Consider the following 18,590-nt stretch of genomic DNA (forward strand, 5'->3'; position numbering starts at 1 on the left):
TATGAAAATGTAGTACAAAAATATAATATAAGTAGCATTACGACACTTGTAGGTTTTATGACGGTTTTTGTAGAAATTTGTAAAATCGATTAAAAACTGCGAGTTAGACACCCATTAAACCCATAACGTCCTCCGGAGAGCAAACGAACGAGGGGAGTTCAAAACAGATGTTGCAAAGACTCGTTATAGTAGTAGCATAGGGAAATATGAGTCCACAGATTGACTACCCCTAGACCTTAAACGCTCGAGGGGTAATCGAAGATTAGATGAAACTCCACGCAGAATCCTCATCTTGAACAAAACCAGCACTTAATTCGTAAGCATATTTAACAGTAAAGCATCCATTAGAAGAAGAACCCAAATGCAGGGATCACTTATCGGGCATATCCCCTTTAACATCAGTAGGGTAACTAATAGTCCGCCGTACGACATAGGCACGAAGAACATGCAAAAGCATCACATATTTCTATCCAACGCAAGTCAAGTAACTAGCCACAGTTTCATAAATTTCATCTAAAAAGATAGGCCTCTGAAACTGATAAATAAAAGTCCGATCATTAGGGGTTAAAGATGGGCATCACAAATTATGAAACTGATAATTTTCATAATTTTCATCTAACAAGTTGAAGCTCTTATTTAACCCATAAAGCCCCCTCCAGGCATATTAGGCCCTTGTGACGAAACCTGTCCCTGTGAAACTAATTGCGACCGGCCTTGAACATAAGCTTGAGTCATCCCCGTCCCAACCAACTGTTGTTGTTGATGCTGTTGCTGCAATTGCTGAAGCTGCGGCAGTTGCTGTTGTGATTGAAGTTGTGAGAGCTGCTGCTGCGAGAGTTGCTGCTGTTGTTGAATCTGAGGGTGCTGCTGTTGAATCTGTGGATGTTGTTGAATCTGAGGATGCTGTTGTTGCTGACCGGGTACTTGCATTTGTTGCTGCTGTTGCTGACCGGGAACTTGCATGTGTTGTTGCTGACCGCCTACTTGAATTTGTTGCTGCTGTTGCTGACCGGGAACTTGCATGTGTTGTTGCTGACCGCCTACTTGAATTTGTTGCTGTTGTAGCTGCTGCTGCTGCTGCTGCTGTTGCTGACCGCCTACTTGTGGCTTAAACACAACCATATCCTGAACCGATGGTAGATTTAGCTTTAACAAAAACCAGGTTGTAAGAAGGTTACAATGCCGAGCCACAAACTCAATTTGGAGTACCACCACAGGCCTCCATTTCAGAAAGAAGTTAAAACAGAAGTTGCAGGATATGCAGGGAACCTTCAGAACTAAAAGCACCTTATACAGGCTAGAAAGGTCTTTAACAATCCCCACAAAATTTTCGCAAAATAAAAGGTCCATTTTCCAGGTTTCTTTTAGTAATGAAGGTACCTCACATATTTGTTGTGGATTTAGCTCAGAGTTGGTGGCTATTACTTTATATTGGCAAAAAACTAATAATAAGGAATTACAATTCGCGGTAATAAGAATGGTCTAACTAATAACAAGCTCACCCCTGGAAACAGCATTCCAATCAAGCGGCATGCTTTGTCTGAAACAGAGAGCAGTAGTGTCTGAGAGGGCAATTGGATCACTGCACACTGAAAAAGTGGGAAATCAGCTTTTTGAGAAGATAACAAACTTATCAGAATAGTCCTCGGTTTCATGTTCACATTCAAAGGAAAACTATTGCAGGTGGTCAAATAAAATAGAAGAACTAGCTTTTGATGCTGAAGTCTCACATGGATGATACCAGAATCAAGAATTACCCCACTTCAAGCCAAGAGAGCCAATTAAATGCATAAATTTAGTTTAACACAGCATTTAGATGTTCTTGAGTTTAAACAGATAATTAACTAAGTTCATATGAGAATGTCACACAGAATCTAAGGAAGTACTCTGCCAGATCAGAATTTACAGATAATCAAGTGGTAATCCAAGATGCTTAGATTAATATATATAACAGAAGACAATGATTAGGCAAGTGGGTAAGGACCTTTGAGGGATAAAGTGGAAGCGGCAAGAAATTGGATAGCAAATTAGCAATGAGGACAATTTTTGAGTCTCGAGGGAAAAAGTGGTAAGGTAAAATAAAGAGAGTAGACAGCTTACAAGTTTCTTCTCTTGCAATTGCCCAAGAAACCCATGCTGATTCATTGCCCGAAAAACTAAAAAGTCTGCCTTTCCAACATATTGCCTGAATTATAAATATTGATGAAGTCAAGAAAACTGAGGAATATAACATCAGGAGGTAAATATTACACAGAAAAATAAAGGAGGGAATGTTTTCACTAAATTGTAATTACTTGTTATTCATGTGGTCCTGAGATATGAGCCTCACTATTTGCATTGTTGGTGGCCAGTTCGCTGCAAGCCTGAGGAGTGAAATAATGCACATCAATAAATAAACGCCAATGACACATTTTACCATAGTCTGAGATTAAGATTTTATTGTGCACTAAAGCACCAACCAATTAAGGCCAACTAAAGAGTTCTGATCAAAATACATTCAACCTCACGCCACTATTCTTACAGCATGTCAAGATATTAGGATTCTAAGAATGAAGGTAACTAAATTTTTATTTTAACCAAAGAAAAAGCCGTCTGCTTTGATAAGTTAGAAATATTAATAGTCATAGACCTCTTTTTCTACATAAAAGAATTAAAGTTAAAATAGAAACTTTAAACCATTGACTACATTCCATTAACATCTATTTGAAACAAAATGAAGAAAGAGTACACTCCCGACTTACGTCTCAGAAGCTGAAGCACTCCTGTAACCCTGACAAAATCAGAAAGCATTTGTGGAGTTAACAAATAATTAACTGCTATAATTGTAAAAGATAACTAAGAGAAATATAAATAATCCCATGTGGTTAGGCCCTAAACATGCCTCATGCTCTGTGGTTTAATTCAGGATGCTCACACCCTTATGGTTATCAAACTGTCTATAAAAATAGATGTCATTGATAGCACACTTGAAATAACTATTTATGGATTGTTCAGTGTTTTCGGCAATTTTTGTTCTCTCTCCTCCTCCGACAAATATATTAAAACTCAAACCAAATGCATAATACTTTTGAATTCAAATCACTCTGAAGCACAATCACAAGGAAACATAGAGAACTTTTTTCAGAAAAATTTAAGTTCAACATAAGTAACTATGGTTATCCATGACAGCACATTGGCTTGATTCAATGGCAATTAGGAATTTCCCTCTCTGGTGATAGTTTATCAGTGGTGTTTTGGGTGAAGAGTCACACACATGATGGTCAGATGGTCAGATGGTTTACCAATTTATATGGAAACATACTGAAAATCCTCATGTGCCAGAGTCACACACATGCTCCACTTTTCTCTCAAAAATAATGATTTTGTGCAATGCAAGAAACCACAGACGTAAGAGTATCACAAAATAAACCACAGTTTCCATGTCATCCAACGAGGCAACTGAGAACGAACCTCCAATCTAGTGATAAACACAGGCTGCCCTTGTCTCTGCCCAGATAAATTTCCCTGCATGTATTTTGATCATTCAAGTATGAGTGATTGCAGAATACCACAGTAAAACAGGACCAACCATCTTTAAAACTTTCCTGACATTCTAGCTTAAAAAAGTTACCACCAAAAGTTTGAAAATCCAACCGTATTTTTTTAAAAGACCTACCTCCCAGACTTTCACATATTTGGATTGTGCAGATGCCAAAGCACTTGATGTCTGTTGTGAAAACGGCACATTAGATGCTGAATTATTGTTTGCACCAAGTGACTGCATCCCAGATTGCACCTGTTGAGCCATTCCTGGAGTAGGAATCATTGTACCAGTTCCAGAAGAGGCACCTGTTGAACCAAGGGCACTCATCATGTTCGGGTTCATGCCAATTCCACTTTGAACCATTTGCGGTCCCGAGAGATTTCCTTGGCTCATACCAGGCACAGCTTGACCCATACTAACACCACCTTGGAGGTTGCTCATTGGTTGTGACATCCCAAGGTTATTGTTGCCAGTGACATTAGAGGTACCTGAAGTGAATGAATTAAGACCTGGGTTCTGCGCAACCTGTGTAAGAGTGCCAGACCCTGAAGATGTAAATACATTTTGAGCAGCACCAACTGAAGATGCCATTCCACTAGATATCATGTTTGATACATGCATGGCCATAGGATTTTGACCCATAGTTGGGAGTCCCATAGAAGTTCCTCCAGTTAAGGCTGCTGCGTTCATCACACGTGCCTGAGAGATGTTATTGAGGATGCTACCGACAGGACGCGAGGGATGTGTCACACCACTCACTACAGGTTTCAAATCTGGCACATTATCATTATTTGTGGCCATCTCTTGAGAAGCAGAAGATGGTGAAGAAGTCTGCAAGCTCGGGACTCCTTGGGAAGGAGGACGGACAGATGGAATGTGTGCAAAAGAAGGTCCCAGGGAACTTACGGTACTTGGCTCCTAAACAAATCATATCAAAACTTTATAACTATACGTGTGCAATTTAAAGCAGTATACCAGACCAAAGTGAACATCTCTTTCCTTTGCACAAAGCATAAAAGTTCAAGAGTGCATAAGAAATCTTACAACTTTTACAGTAGCAGGAGGCACATTTCCAACAGAAATTGGTTGCCGATTCATAACAGGTCCATTCACTAATTTGAAAAAGAGGAAAGAAAAAGAAAGGACAAGTCAGCAAACAAGCAGGATAACCAAGAATTAACCATGAAAAATTATGAACAGCCTAGCCATAACAAACTTAAGTGATTAATTCAAGCAAGACAGCCTATTATACTAAGATTTGTAATTCAAACCTTACTATGTTCATTTGAGGGGTATGACGAGACAATTACTCTTATAAAAGATAAAATAGAAATTGCGACTACACCTTATTGACACTGAAACATTGATAATTTCAACAAAAAAAAATTCAAATAGATAAGTGAAACCGAATCATTAAGTACTATCATTAACAGAAAAAAAAAAAAAAAAAAAAAGAACCAAATATTTCGCAGTGGAAAAAGGGACAACATATTTACTGCAAAACCAACCAGAGGGCATAGAAGTTGGAGGCGGCCCAGTAACTGAAGCAACAGGAGCTATGTCCATTTTTACAGGACTCTGATTTGAGGGCAAAGTTGTAATTCCTGGACGACTTAAAGTAGCACGGGCCTCCATAAAATTCTCTGAGATTAAAACAAGAAAGCGGGGATTTTTCGCATTATCAATTGGTGGATCTGCCGCTCTAGGGTTGCGCTTTCCCTGCATTGGCAAAGTGGTCACTATCACACCAACTTCTTCTAGTGATCTTAAGCCATAGGAAATAAAATATTCAGTCTGGCAATAATACTATCACCTCCCTTTTGTATTGTCGAACATTCTTTGCAGCTTTATTAATATAATTAGACAGTGGTTCCATGCATATGAATACCAGAAAAAACTATATTTTTTTGTTCAAGACAGTCTAAGTGGTTGATTTTAGAATTCAACAACATAAAGGGTTAAAGCTCAACAGAGCACCAAGGAAAATAAAGGAAGTTACTTTAATGTTGATTTAGCAAGATATACAAAAGGTCAAAAGCTTAATACATACATACATACATACATACATACATACATACATACATACATATATATATATAATATTAATGTTGATTTAGCAAGATATACAAAAGGTCAAAAGCTTAATACATACATACATACATACATACATACATACATACATATATATATATATATATATATAATATTTAAGGATAAGAGATAAGAGATGGAACATACCGCATTGTATATTGCTCTGAGCTCAGGTAGCTGTATTGGACAAATGACTGACAGTGAAACAGAGCTCTGGATGAAAAAGTAAGGGCTCATTACTGATAATTTTCAACCTTCACGAGGAACCCATCACAAGGAAAGGAACAGACATCATTAAAATGGGAATAAACAAAAACACTACCTGTGGAAATGATTTAGCAACAGCCTCAGCATCATAAAGACGATTTTCTGTTTGTGCATCAATATTTTCATTTTGCTCCAAATTTTGAATTTGTGGCCGATACACTGGTGTGGGCAGAGGGTGAGGTTTACTTGCAGCAATAAGAACACAATGCTTCTGACAATCCACATTTTGTTGATTTTGGCTTCCATTTTGAACTGTAGGGAACATCTGTGTTTTACATCAGAAGAATAGTAAATGTTAAGTTTAACATGCGACTAAGAAATGCATTTGAACTCAAAAGTACTTAGACGGCTTTGAACAGCATACCATTAGAGCTTCCGAAAGCCCTTCCGCAATTGCAGCATCACTAAAACCACCCCCAGAAAAGGGTATAGCTGAAAGCCTATGTAAGAAGAGATCCACATCCCTTGTCCAGCCACTCCGTTGTACCAGGCAACCTTGATGAAAGGTTGTACAATTATTTCAAAATATTCATATATATATATATATATATATATATATATATATTGAGCAAATGCCAGTTACAGTAATGACATGGAATGCCTACATATCATCTTGGTGAATTGGGTTCATAAGAAACAAGGTGTGATACTAGTTAAGTGGTAATTTACCAGGAAAAAAAAAAAAAAAACTTCCATTTCCAGCCATAAGTTGTCCTACTAAGGGGAATTGGAAACGTATAACTTAATGTAGCTCGCTGTATTTCCACATAAAGTTCGCAAAACAAGTTTTTCAGACTTCCAGGTGGTGTTATGTACAAAGAGCCACTACGTTACAATAAAGTCTACTAATTTTAGAATTTAACTTAAAGCTAGTAAAAATCCACCACTTCAAAGGGAATAATTCCACAAAGCATGTTAAAATCACCAAGAAATCATTTGCAAACCTTGAACAACATCCACCTTAACTTTCAAACAATTATTTGACTTAGTATAAGATTGAACCCTGTTTACAAAGAACTATTTGACTTAGTGTAAGATTGAATCCTGTTAGTAGGAGGATGGAGGACTAGCAAGTCTTCCCCTACAAAAAGTAAAATTCCTGAAGAATTTGTAGTCAACCTCGTACTGCAATAATAAATTAACAACACAAGTCATACATCCGAAAACTAGGAATAAGAAGAACAAAATTACATACCACAATAAGATCCATGAGTATTGAACGTGACCAGGGAGAGCTCAACAGTAGAAGTCGACAGCTTCTGCATCTCAAAAGCCAAATTACATAATAAGAAAAAGACTACCAAGCTAGAAGTCTTACAGACGGAACTAATAATGCTGTTGCCAGTGAAACGTAAGAATGGTTGTCTATGGTTTGATAAATAGTTGATGTAGTGTACACAAATGGTAATCAAATTATTACGTGCATGCTATTAACATCTAGTCAAAGAAGGCACAACCACCTACACGAAAACATGTTTAAATATGTAATGAACAATTAACAGTTCGGACAAATGACTTCTGATGGATAATGATAAACCTAAAGTAATGGAAAAGGGACATACCTGCCCACTTGGCTCGTTTCCACAGAAAGTCCTGCAGGAAAAAGATAAATCAGATGTGACTTATTTATAGAGTAGTGCATAAAATCCCATGCATGTTAATGAAAAATCAATGACAAACTTCATATTTGGTTCTATGTACAGGAATGTATTAGATGAAGATTGTTAATATTCCAAGTATGAACTTTTGCTGAAGTTGTTATAGCTAGGCACTTATTAACTTTTAGAATTCTCCAGGACACTATAAAAATTTCATATGCAATGAAATGAAACTGTAAATGGGAAATCATGATAAAACCTCATCTTTTATACTATACTTGGGGGAGTTAATTAAACCCCAGGAGAAATATATGATTCAACAGGACAAATTCATGAGAACTTACCTTGTAACCTACATCATAAGTAGAAACCAGAAAGTAACGTGTGAAATCAAAGCCGGTCATAGACAAGGAGGGAGAAAGAACAGAAGCTAGCTACAACACAGCACAAAGGAAGAAAGATAGAAAAATTACTAAGAACTTAATCGCGGACCTTACGATCTTCTCTAAATAATCTTTAAAAATGAGTTCCCAGAAGGGACCCATGGCTGCAGTCCCTTCAACAGTGATGATCAGTTGTTTCTCAGCCATTAAGGTTTTCTCTGTGATAGGATTGGGGATCTACTTTTAAAGATCACATTGACGACCTCGGGCATATCTATTAGTCTCATTGATGAGCACGTATGTACGTTTTTCTCTAGTTATTGACACGTCTGCACGAAACTCTGTAAGGTAAAAACTAACCATCCACCATCGACCACGTAACCTATACGTTACTGATTATAGTATTACAATAACAAAAATAATATTAAGAATTTAAATAATTAATAATAATGTGGAAAAATACACTTCAGACATCGTAGTATAGAGAATGCTCACTCCAATAAGCTGGAGCATGATACTCTGCTTCAAGATGTCTAAGGAGTTATCCACTCTCTCCTTTGCTTGACCACCGGAGGAAAACCAATTATTCAATGTCAAACCCAAAACGTAAATATGACAGATTTAGCCTATAAGTACTGTATTTGTTCCTAAAGAAGAAGGTTCTGTAATAAGTTAATAGCAAACACGGGATAATAACTGAAAGTTACCTCATTAAAATCGCTTGTATTGTCTGCATAATTTGGAAGGAAGTTAATCTTGATACATGGAATGTATCTATCTGACCAATTATAGGACTTATTTTCCATCACATGCCAACAAGCAACAAATCATCGCATGGAGCTCATCACCGCGGATAGCTTCTAACAAAACTGATGAGAACTAACTAATTATTTATAAATCAATCAAAATCCAGTTTCCATCAGGATTATATGAAATAAAACTTTGTACATAGTAGAAATATAGCAAGGCTGCCTACGGTTTCACGGTACGAGGGTACAGAAAAATCGGACCTTTCTACAACTACAACACACTAAACTAGTTTTATCAGATTCTTTAGTAGCTGACGAAAGATTCAAAATTGAACCAAAACTGTATAGTTTTTCCAGCTAACAAACAACTACTCCGCATAACCAATTTCAAAGTGAAAAGTGAAATTGCAATCAAATGTCGAATCCGAGCCACCAAACGCAGCCGAAACAAGCTAATTAATCACATAAACAAGCCACATAAAATTCTCGCCCGATAACAAACACCAAAACCCTAAAATCACAATGCAACAAAAAATCTAAAAAAGAAATCAACAAAAGAATAAATTCAGCTAAGAAACTCCCTACCTGATGATCTTATCAAGGTAATCGGAGACGACGGTTGCCCAGCAGGGCCCCATGGCGGCGGTGCCTTCAACGGCCACGATCAGCTGCTTCTCCGCCATCGTACAGCTAGAAAGGACCGTAGAGAAATTTCAACTGCTTTTGCTGGCTGTGCGGCGGAAATGTGTGAGAGTCCAAAGCTTGGAAACGGTGGTAAGTGCACGAAACGCAGCGTTCTGGACGACAAAGACGAGTATTTTAAATGGGAGTCGATACCCCGCTGCTGCCGCGACTGGTTTGGGGTTTCTTCCGGTGGCGCAAAATTAAAGGCCGAGCCCACCGCCTTTTTTAGGTTTTTTTTTTTTTTTTTTTTTGAAAAACTGGAAATATTCATAACCAGGGCTGGAACCAAAAACACAGGGAGACCTATCAGGAGGCAACAACCAAAGTACACAAACAGATGGCAATGAAGAGGGGAACAAAGGCTAAAGATGTTGCACCAAGTGTGAAGCGTCACCCCTTCACTACCCAAAAACAATTACGGAGGACACGGGAGGCCATCCTTGTTCAAAATATGCACCAGCGAATATGGGGATGGTTAATCCAAGTATAACCACACATCTCCGTGTTACTTCTCGACGCCAAACGGTCCATCGCCAAATTGACTGATCTCGAAACCCAATACCAACGACACATCTAAAAGGAATCCTGAAGCCTTAAAATTCTAGTCAACGTAGGATAAGTCTCTCAGCTGCAGAGGACAAATCATTACCAAAAATGTTCTCTTTAGAATCCGATTCAACAATAATTATGTGCAAGCCCAGAGAATGAGCAAATTCACATCCAAACAAAATGGCAAGAGCTTCTGCCACAACAACACACGGAGCAGAAATCATCAGTTTCCACACCCCAACAAACCTTCCATCAGTGCATCTGGCCACAATCCCCACACAGCCCTCAGCCGAAGTAACATCCCAGCTCGCATCAACATTGAGCTTGGTAAACATGGAACAGGGCAGAGATCAACGAACCAAACCCAAAGGGGAAACCTGCTGAGGTAGAAAGTTCCTCAAAGGTGGATAAGAAGCCTTCAAAAAAGTTGTGGTCGAAGAGGAGATAGACATAATGACTTTTTGTGGGTTGATAGCTGTTTGGTTATAGAGATTGTTGATACACAAAATCGGAGGTCTTGGAACAACGTAAATCCGTCCGTGAATCTGCAAGAAATGTAAATAACACAAGAGTTATCGTGGTTTACCCCAAGGCTTGGGCTACGTCCACACTGATTGTATTTCTCTGACTGTATGTATGGATTACAAGGGTGAGGGGGAGTCCCCCCAGAGAAAGAGAGTGTTATTGTGTTTGTGAGGGTATTGCCCTCTGTTGGGTTCACTGAGTCCCCTTTGTGAGAGGGGAAAAGTCCCTTTTTATAGAATAAGGGGCTCCTCCTTTTACATAATCATATGGGCTGGGTAATGAGGCCAAATGTATCAAAGTCTGAGGCCCAATATGTGTGGTACCAACAGTAGTCCCCCAAGTTTTCAGTCAAGAGAGTCCATGTACGGGCCGAAGTGGCTAGATGCCTTGAACCAGTACTCAACCCAAGGCAATGCTCAACATAAAGCAATATTCGGCTAGATGTATCACACGTTATGAGATTGCTCGATTGGAGGCGATGCTCGTTGTGAGGCTGCTCGGCTAAAGGCTATACGCGGCAAGGCATTTGCTCAGTTGGAGGCGATGCTCATTGCGAGACGGCTTGGCTAGAGGCTATGTTCGCTGCGAGACGGCTCGGTTCGTGGTACTCCTCATTGCAAGTATCTATTTTATGTCGACATGCACTCAGTATGAGTTAATTCTCGACATGACTCGGGTCCGCTTGTCGGGTTCGCATATTAGGTCTATGTGTCGGATCCGTGGATCGAGTCCGCAAGTCGGGTCTTTGAGTTGGGTTCATATGTATGGTCATTGATTTGGGGCTATTTGTAGGGTTATCGAGTTGGGACTATCTGTAAGGTCATCGAGTTGGGTCCGGGCACATAAGTGTCCCAATAAGCGAATGTCTGTGCAAGTGGGTGTCCGGTCAGACAAGAGATCACCATGAGCACATGGCTCATCAGTCTATAAGTTGGTAGATTTCGTTAATCAGCAATAATGTTGATCAGTGGACCTAGTTGCTCAATAATTCCTAACAATAAATGACAGTATAAGTACGACCGTATAATGAATAAATCAAATTGACAAAGTTTGTCAAGGCAAAATATTGTACTATGTGCCTTCTATACATAAATAATTTATTCAGTCGTGTGGTAAATAATTTGTATCATATATCAACAATATATTAGGTATTGCCTAAATGTGTGTGTGTATATATATATATATAATCATATGTTGTATAAATCAATAACGTGGTATAAATAATGTGATATCAGAAATAATATTATTTAATCATAAGTCATCATGACATAAAAAATAATAGGATATTAAATAAACAATGATATTCAGAAAACATTATGATGTGAAAAGTAAAGCTCTTTTTTCTTTTTCTTTTTCCTTTTGTCCCTTCATGATGAAGGTTTTATGGCACTATCATATATATATATATATATATATATATATGTGTGTGTGTGTGTGTGTGTGCGTGTGTGTGTGTGTATATACATATATTTATCATGAGGTGCCGCATTATATGCACACATATCACGAAAGCAAATAATATATAGCTAAATGTGCACTAAAATATAAATTTGATAGAAATGATGTGGTCTCCTCAAAGAATATGCATACTGCAAAGCATCCCCAACACAAAATAATAATAAACTATTTAAATAAACAAATGATAAGTTGGAGAAAAGTAAGAGGATCTTCCTCCTTAGAAATTATAAGTTGCTTTCATTTGGGATCCTCATCTTCTCCAATTGGGTATATATATATATATATATATATATATATATATATATATATATATATATATATATATATATATTAACAAAGGGATAGTGGGTAAACATTATACCATGTACCCTTTTTCTTTCTGCCATGAATGATTACAGATATAACACTAAAATATTGAAAACATGAGTGATTAAAGATAAGTAGCAGAACATCATAGAATGCATGTGATGATCAAAAATAATTAAAGGTAAATAATAATAAAATAATAATAAGGAACCCTTATCTTCCTCCTGGGTCTTCCAGCTTTCTCAGAAAGTGGAAAGTGGACATGGTGGTATTCACAGGAGGTGGGATCCCTGTGTCTGGAATGATTAAAGATAGATAAGTGTGATAGAAATGATTGCCTTCGCTGCTTTTAGTGAAGGCTTTTTCAAAAAAGTGGGAAAATGCACTCCCCCTCCTAAAATACAGACACCTTCCGTCTCACAGCACCAACACCGAGTCCAGTTCTTATAGGCAATGCTGAGCAGGTTGTGCTCCTCCACCGTCAGCTCGGTCCCGGCGGCGATGGAGTCGACAACAAGCTTCTCCATGAAGCTCATCATCTCTTCGTACCGCTCGGCCTGCTCGGCGAGCTTTGCCAGGTACACGTACTGTTCTCTGCTGAGGTTTTCAGGGACAGCAGAAGCCATTGAAGCAGGCGAATCAAGCGTTCTGCATCCTCCCCGACATAGGCACGAACGACATCGCGGCCTGTGGAAGGATTATAAATGGCAAGGTTGACATAGGAATAAGTGGACTGAAAGAGGCCGCAGACCAAAGGCAGACAGAGTTAGGGGCCTTCCATGTCTTGAGAATGCAGTAGATGTCAACGAGGTGTTCAAGGTGTTGTGCTTGTGCCAGTAATTGCCAGCTCAAACTGAGCGCAGCACGGCCACCAGAGAAGGCATATTTTTGTCAACCGACTCCAGCTCACCTCGGAGGAAGAGGCAAGTCGAGTTCAAGAGGCTTTGGAGGTAGGTGCCACCATGGCTGCTCTCCAACGACGGTGTTGGTGTCTTGGATGGCATTGATTTGATTGATTATAGCTGGCTGGCGGTGTTTGGTTTTTTGTACCTAAAATCTAAGTAGTAAACTCAAATATAAGAGAGAGAGAGGGTATAAAGAGACTGTGACTGTGACTGTTTTTTTTTATTTCTTTTTGTTTTGGTTTTTGGGTTTCTGTAGATTCACGGTAGGTATTGTGGTGAGGTTTCACGGTGGTGAGATAAAAAAATGAAAGTCGTTTCCCACAAATTGCACCAAATGTTGATGCACAAAACCGGAGGTCTTGGAACAACATAAATCCGACCGTGAATATGCAAGAAATGTAAATAACACAAGAGTTATCGTGGTTCACCCTAAGGTTTGGGCTACGTCCACACTGATTGTATTTCTCTAACTGTATGTATGGATTACAAGGGTGAAAGGGAGTCCCCCATAAAAAGATAGTGTTGTTGTATTTGTGAGGGTATTGCCCTCTGTTGGGTTCAATAAGGGGCTCCTCCTTTTACATAATCATATGGGCTGGGTAATGAGGCCCAATGTATCAAAGTATGAGACCCAATATGTGTGGTACTGTTGATCCTAAAAACTACAAAGCTTACGTAGCGCGCAGGCCGAGTAATCTATAAGCTAACTACGTCATTCGATGAATGCGGGGCGTGCCAACTCGTCGCCCGAGCTTGACCGAGGAGTAAATTTGTTGATATTGCGTTGGGTACGCGGCTGACTTCTGCGTCTTGCGATTGCGACCGAAGAAGGAACACGTCTCGGCCTCTTGGGTTCTCGAACCTGAAGACAAGGCTATTATTCTTACAAAGTTCACGAATCGTCGTCGTTGGATTCGGTCACAGTGATGGTATTCGTCAGAGTAAACTCACGCCGAATCGACACCAAAGTGTAAGGGCACAAATACTCAAAGCAGATATGAGTCTTAATAATGAACGTGGTTCGACTGTCTGAACGTCGAACTCTAAATCCTACTTGAGAGTATCCAATCATCAAATAACTCGGCGTACAATGCGCCGAGCTTGGTGGGCTGTAACATCTCGCTTCGTCGAAAAGGTTAACGAGATGACCTCAATCAATAAGGATTCAAAAATCCTTCTCAACCGAGACTTGGATAGGTAACCAACCGTCTTCGCCGCAGTGTTGTTGATGCCAACAGAAGATACTACGAGATCGACTGATTCTACGGCGACAAAGCTATCTATGTCGACTGAAGATATCATTGGTTGCTTTCACAGTGTTGTTGATGCCAACGGAAGATGTGTCAGCGAAAAGAGAAAATAAAAAAAAATCTCAAGTTGTTGAGAGAGTTTGCGCATGGCAGTTGTGTGTTGAATTGGAAGGGGCTCGAACGATGCACAGCCTCCTTTATTTATAGCACCGAATACCTTCAAGGTCGAGTTAAAAACCTACCCAGATTAGGACTTCTTCTCCTAATCGAACTCCAACTCGACCAGTCTTTTTTTTCACTATACTTTTGAACCCAGTCCTATATTGAACCGGATTCACTTCCAGGTTGTTAATCTCGTCGAAACTCCTCATTGCACCAGGATTCGACTCGTCTTGCAGCATGACTTAACCTACCCAGGTTTGGAAGCCCACGAACCAAACAATCCATGGTAACTTTGTCGTATGGCCTTCCGGGCAAAGAATAATTCTATACTCGGTCCAAACTGATATTTTGGGCCCAAACAGGTACCAACAGAGATAATTACACCGAGCCTTCCAAATAAACCAACAAGTGAAGGCAACATAAGACAATGACCAAATAGTTGCATCCTTAGATCCTAAAGGTGAATTTAAAAAAGAAGAAAACTAGTTCGCCAACGTCGAGAAACCAGTTTTATCCACCACATAATAAACAGTCAATATTAAGACCAACTCCAATGGTGGGCTAAAAGCTAAATTTCCCCATTTATTCCCCTTCCCAAACACCACCCAACCCATGCTAAAATATCGAGCTAAAAGCCAAATGCCAAAGCTAGGCCAAATTCCCCCCTATGCGAGTGGACTTGCTAGCACTTGGGCCAGTCTCGGCCCGCCCACGCTCCAACGCACCCCATGCGGTTGGCTTGCAAGGGTTTCCCGACAGGGGTGAGCCCCGCTGTCAGCTGTGTGTCGGCCAACATTATCATCCTAACAACTATAATTTTAATCCAAGGGCTGGGCTCAGTGGCGGATCTACAGAGGGACCTGGGAGGTCCCAGGACCCTCCGGCAATCCTAAAATGCTACTATAAATTTTCTGGGGGACCCCTCGAAGCAGGATCTGTGTTGTCATGTGCTGCAGGTTGCAGCTTGCAACGGAGAAGAAGACAGGGGGAAGAAAAGAAGACAGGGGGAAGAAGAAAGAACAGGGCCTAAGGGCCTTTTAAAAATTTGGTCCAAAACGCAGTGTTTTGGCCAATTTGTTTAAATTTTTTTTTTTAAAAAAAAAAACCCAACCGTTTGTCCATGATTCCCGATACCCTTTAACGCCTAGCCCACATGATGGGCCATCCCGAGTCACTCTTCCTTCCCCACCCCCCAGTTCCTGCTTTTCCATTCCCCCTAATCCCCATCTTTCTTATATTCACCCAAAACCAAAACCCTAAATTTCTAATCCCACCCAATCCCATATTATAATTATATTACTCCAATATTATACCTCCACTTGTTTCAATTCTCCAAGCCACCACTATTTGGTTCAAAATTCAAGTAAGTTTTTTGGTATTAATCTAATCTCAATTAAATTATATTAGATATTGGTGGAGATTTTTAGTCTATTATTGATATGATTGTTGATATGTTTTATGTTTGTATACTCATTTTATCATTGAAATTTAGATGGAATTTTTGTTTATTGGTTGATTGGTATATGTTTTGTGTTTTTGGTTAAATGTGTAGTTTAGAAATAAGAAATATGGAAAGATTTTTCAAGCCAAAGCCAATAGCACCATCTACTTGTTCGGGTAGTTTGAGCTCAAGACAAAATGAGCGTGACATTGATTTTAATAGTCTTGAGAGAGACTCGGGAAAAAGAATTCGAATGAAGGACTATCCTTCTAATATTCAAGATGAGGTCCGAAGAGCATATTTGCAAATGGGACCTTGTAGGCCTACAAAGTATGAGTTCCCATACACTTTGCATGCAAAGAAAAAGCAACGATTTGTTGTTTCGTGGTTTGAATAATATGATTGGTTGGAGTATAGTATATCTAAAGATGCGGCATTTTGTCTTCATTGCTATCTCTTTAAAATCAACTTTTCACAATTAGGAAGCGATGCCTTCACTGGGGTAGGCTTTAAGAAATGGAAGAATGCAAGAGAATGTTTTGACAAGCATGTTGGTCCTATTGGTAGTTTCCATAATAAAGCTAGAGAAGCGGCTAGTTATTTAATGAACCAAAAGACACATATTGAAGCAGTTGTGATCAAATAGTCAGAAGAAGAGTGTATGAAATATCGTCTTTACTTGAATGCATCAATAGATTGCACTAGTTCTTGTTGCGACAAGTCCGTCCTTTTTGTGGCCACGATGAAAGTGACACTTCGAATAATAGGGGGAATTATTTAGAACTCTTGCAATTCCTTGCGGATCATGATGAGAAAATAAAGGAAGTTGTGTTGGAAAATGCTCCGAGAAATCTCAAGCTAATAGCTCATTCAATTCAAAAAGATATTGTCAATTCATGTGCCTTCGAAACTATTAAGGCTATTATGAAAGAAGTGAAAGAAAGTAAATTCTTTTCTATAATGGTAGATGAATCACGTGATATTTCAACAAAGGAGCAAATGGCAGTGATTTTGCGTTATGTGGACAACAAAGGTCAAGTAATTGAAAGGTTTGTGGGAGTCAAACATGTTACTGAAATAACTTCAAGTAAACTAAAGGAGTCCATTGATGAGTTCTTGAAACTACATGATTTGAGCTACTCCAACCTACGAAGTCAAGGTTATGATTGAGCGAGTAATATGAGAGGTGAGTTCAATGGCCTTAAAAAAAAAAATTTGGATGAAGAAAGTTGTGCATTCTATGTTCATTGTTTTGCTCATCAACTACAATTAGCTTTTGTTGCTGTAGCAAAGAAAAACTCCGATGTTGGCGCTTTTTTCACATTGACTAATAGTTTGGTGAATGTTGTTGGATGCTCATGTAAGCGTCATGATGCACTTAGAGAGAAACAACAAGAAAATCTCATGAAAGCTATTGAAAATGATTGTCTTGAAACGGGGCAAGGGTTAAATCAAGAAACTAGTCTCAAACGTGCTGGGAATACACGGTGGAATTCACATTATGGTGCTTTGATTAGTTTGATTACAATGTTCTCATCTGTGGTGGATGTGCTTGACATGATTGTTGAAGATTGCTACAATGATAGTGCTGGTGAAGCAAAAAGGTTATTAAAAGATTTACAATCTTTTGAGTTTGTGTTCCTCCTCTTTTTGATGAAATCCATATTAGGAGTTACAAATGATTTGTCACAAGCATTACAAAAAAAGAAGATCAAGAGATTGTGAATGCAATGACTTTAGTCAAGACATGTAAAGAACAACTACGTTGCATGAGGAATGATGAAAATTTTGATCTTTTGGTTGATAAAGTATCATCTTTTTGTGTTGAACATGAAATTGAGGTGCCTAATATGGATGATTTATATGTCATTCAAGGGAAGTCATTGCGTAAGGCTCCAAGAAAGACCAATCGTCATCATTACAAAGTGGAGCTCTTTTTTGAGGTCATTGATTTCCAACTTACAGAATTAGATGATCGCTTCACTGAAGGTAATACCGAATTGCTTATTTGCTTGGCATGTTTGAGTCTGAATGATTCATTTGTAGCTTTTGATAAAGAGAAGCTTGTTCGCCTTGCTCAGATGTATCCTAAAGATTTCATGGATCGAGATAAATTGGCACTTCAAGATCAACTTGATATTTACATTCATTTTGTGCGTTCTGATAATGATTTTTCTCAATTGCGGGGGATTAATGAGCTTGCTAAGAAAATGGTGGAGAAAGGGTTGCATCGAACGTTTGCATATGTATATTTGCTTGTTCAGTTGGCTTTGATTTTACCGGTTGCAACCGCTTAAGTGGAAAGGGCATTTTCCGCTATGAATATCATTAAGGGTCCATTTCGCAACAAAATGGGAGATCAATGGTTGAGTGACAGCTTAATTGTTTACATTGAGAAATATGTTTTTTCATGTATTGGTAATGAAGCTATCATGGAACATTTTCAGACTATGAAACCTCATCGTGGACGCTTGAATTAGGATTTTATAGCTTGTAATGTTGTTTTGCACATGATTTTTGAATGAAATGTATTATATTTAACTTTTCAATGTTATTTTTGTCTATAAATTTTTTGACCTTTATTATTAGGACCCCCCAAGTTTAAAATCCTGGATCCGCCACTGGCTGGGCTTTAAGGACCGTTGGTTGATCCAACGGTCCATATTCAAATTTAATTTTTTTAGAATATGTTATTTTAA

General features: G+C 38.8%; 1 protein-coding gene across 10 annotated transcripts in view; it reads right to left on the reverse strand.

Annotated features, from left to right (window-relative positions):
- Nucleotides 1–292: 292 nt before the first annotated feature.
- Nucleotides 293–18,590, reverse strand: part of LOC126608695 (mediator of RNA polymerase II transcription subunit 25) — a 41,190-nt gene continuing 22,892 nt past the window's right edge. For 2 of the 10 annotated variants that reach the window (XM_050276669.1, XM_050276670.1), the window contains exon 16: nucleotides 293–1,052. In XM_050276669.1, the coding sequence (XP_050132626.1) occupies nucleotides 637–1,052 (416 nt within the window). In that variant the 3' untranslated portion in view covers nucleotides 293–636. Of the gene's footprint in view, nucleotides 1,147–1,502; nucleotides 1,590–2,100; nucleotides 2,186–2,294; nucleotides 2,364–2,741; nucleotides 2,771–3,450; nucleotides 3,505–3,655; nucleotides 4,442–4,567; nucleotides 4,636–5,031; nucleotides 5,243–5,761; nucleotides 5,828–5,936; nucleotides 6,147–6,245; nucleotides 6,377–7,076; nucleotides 7,141–7,443; nucleotides 7,475–7,971; nucleotides 8,154–9,196; nucleotides 9,913–18,590 lie in introns of those variants that run through there. The other 8 variants (XM_050276674.1, XM_050276673.1, XM_050276679.1 and 5 more) reach the window with 8 other exon arrangements.

This window comes from Malus sylvestris, chromosome 16, assembly GCF_916048215.2.
Source record: "Malus sylvestris chromosome 16, drMalSylv7.2, whole genome shotgun sequence".
Classification (NCBI taxonomy): domain Eukaryota; kingdom Viridiplantae; phylum Streptophyta; class Magnoliopsida; order Rosales; family Rosaceae; genus Malus; species Malus sylvestris.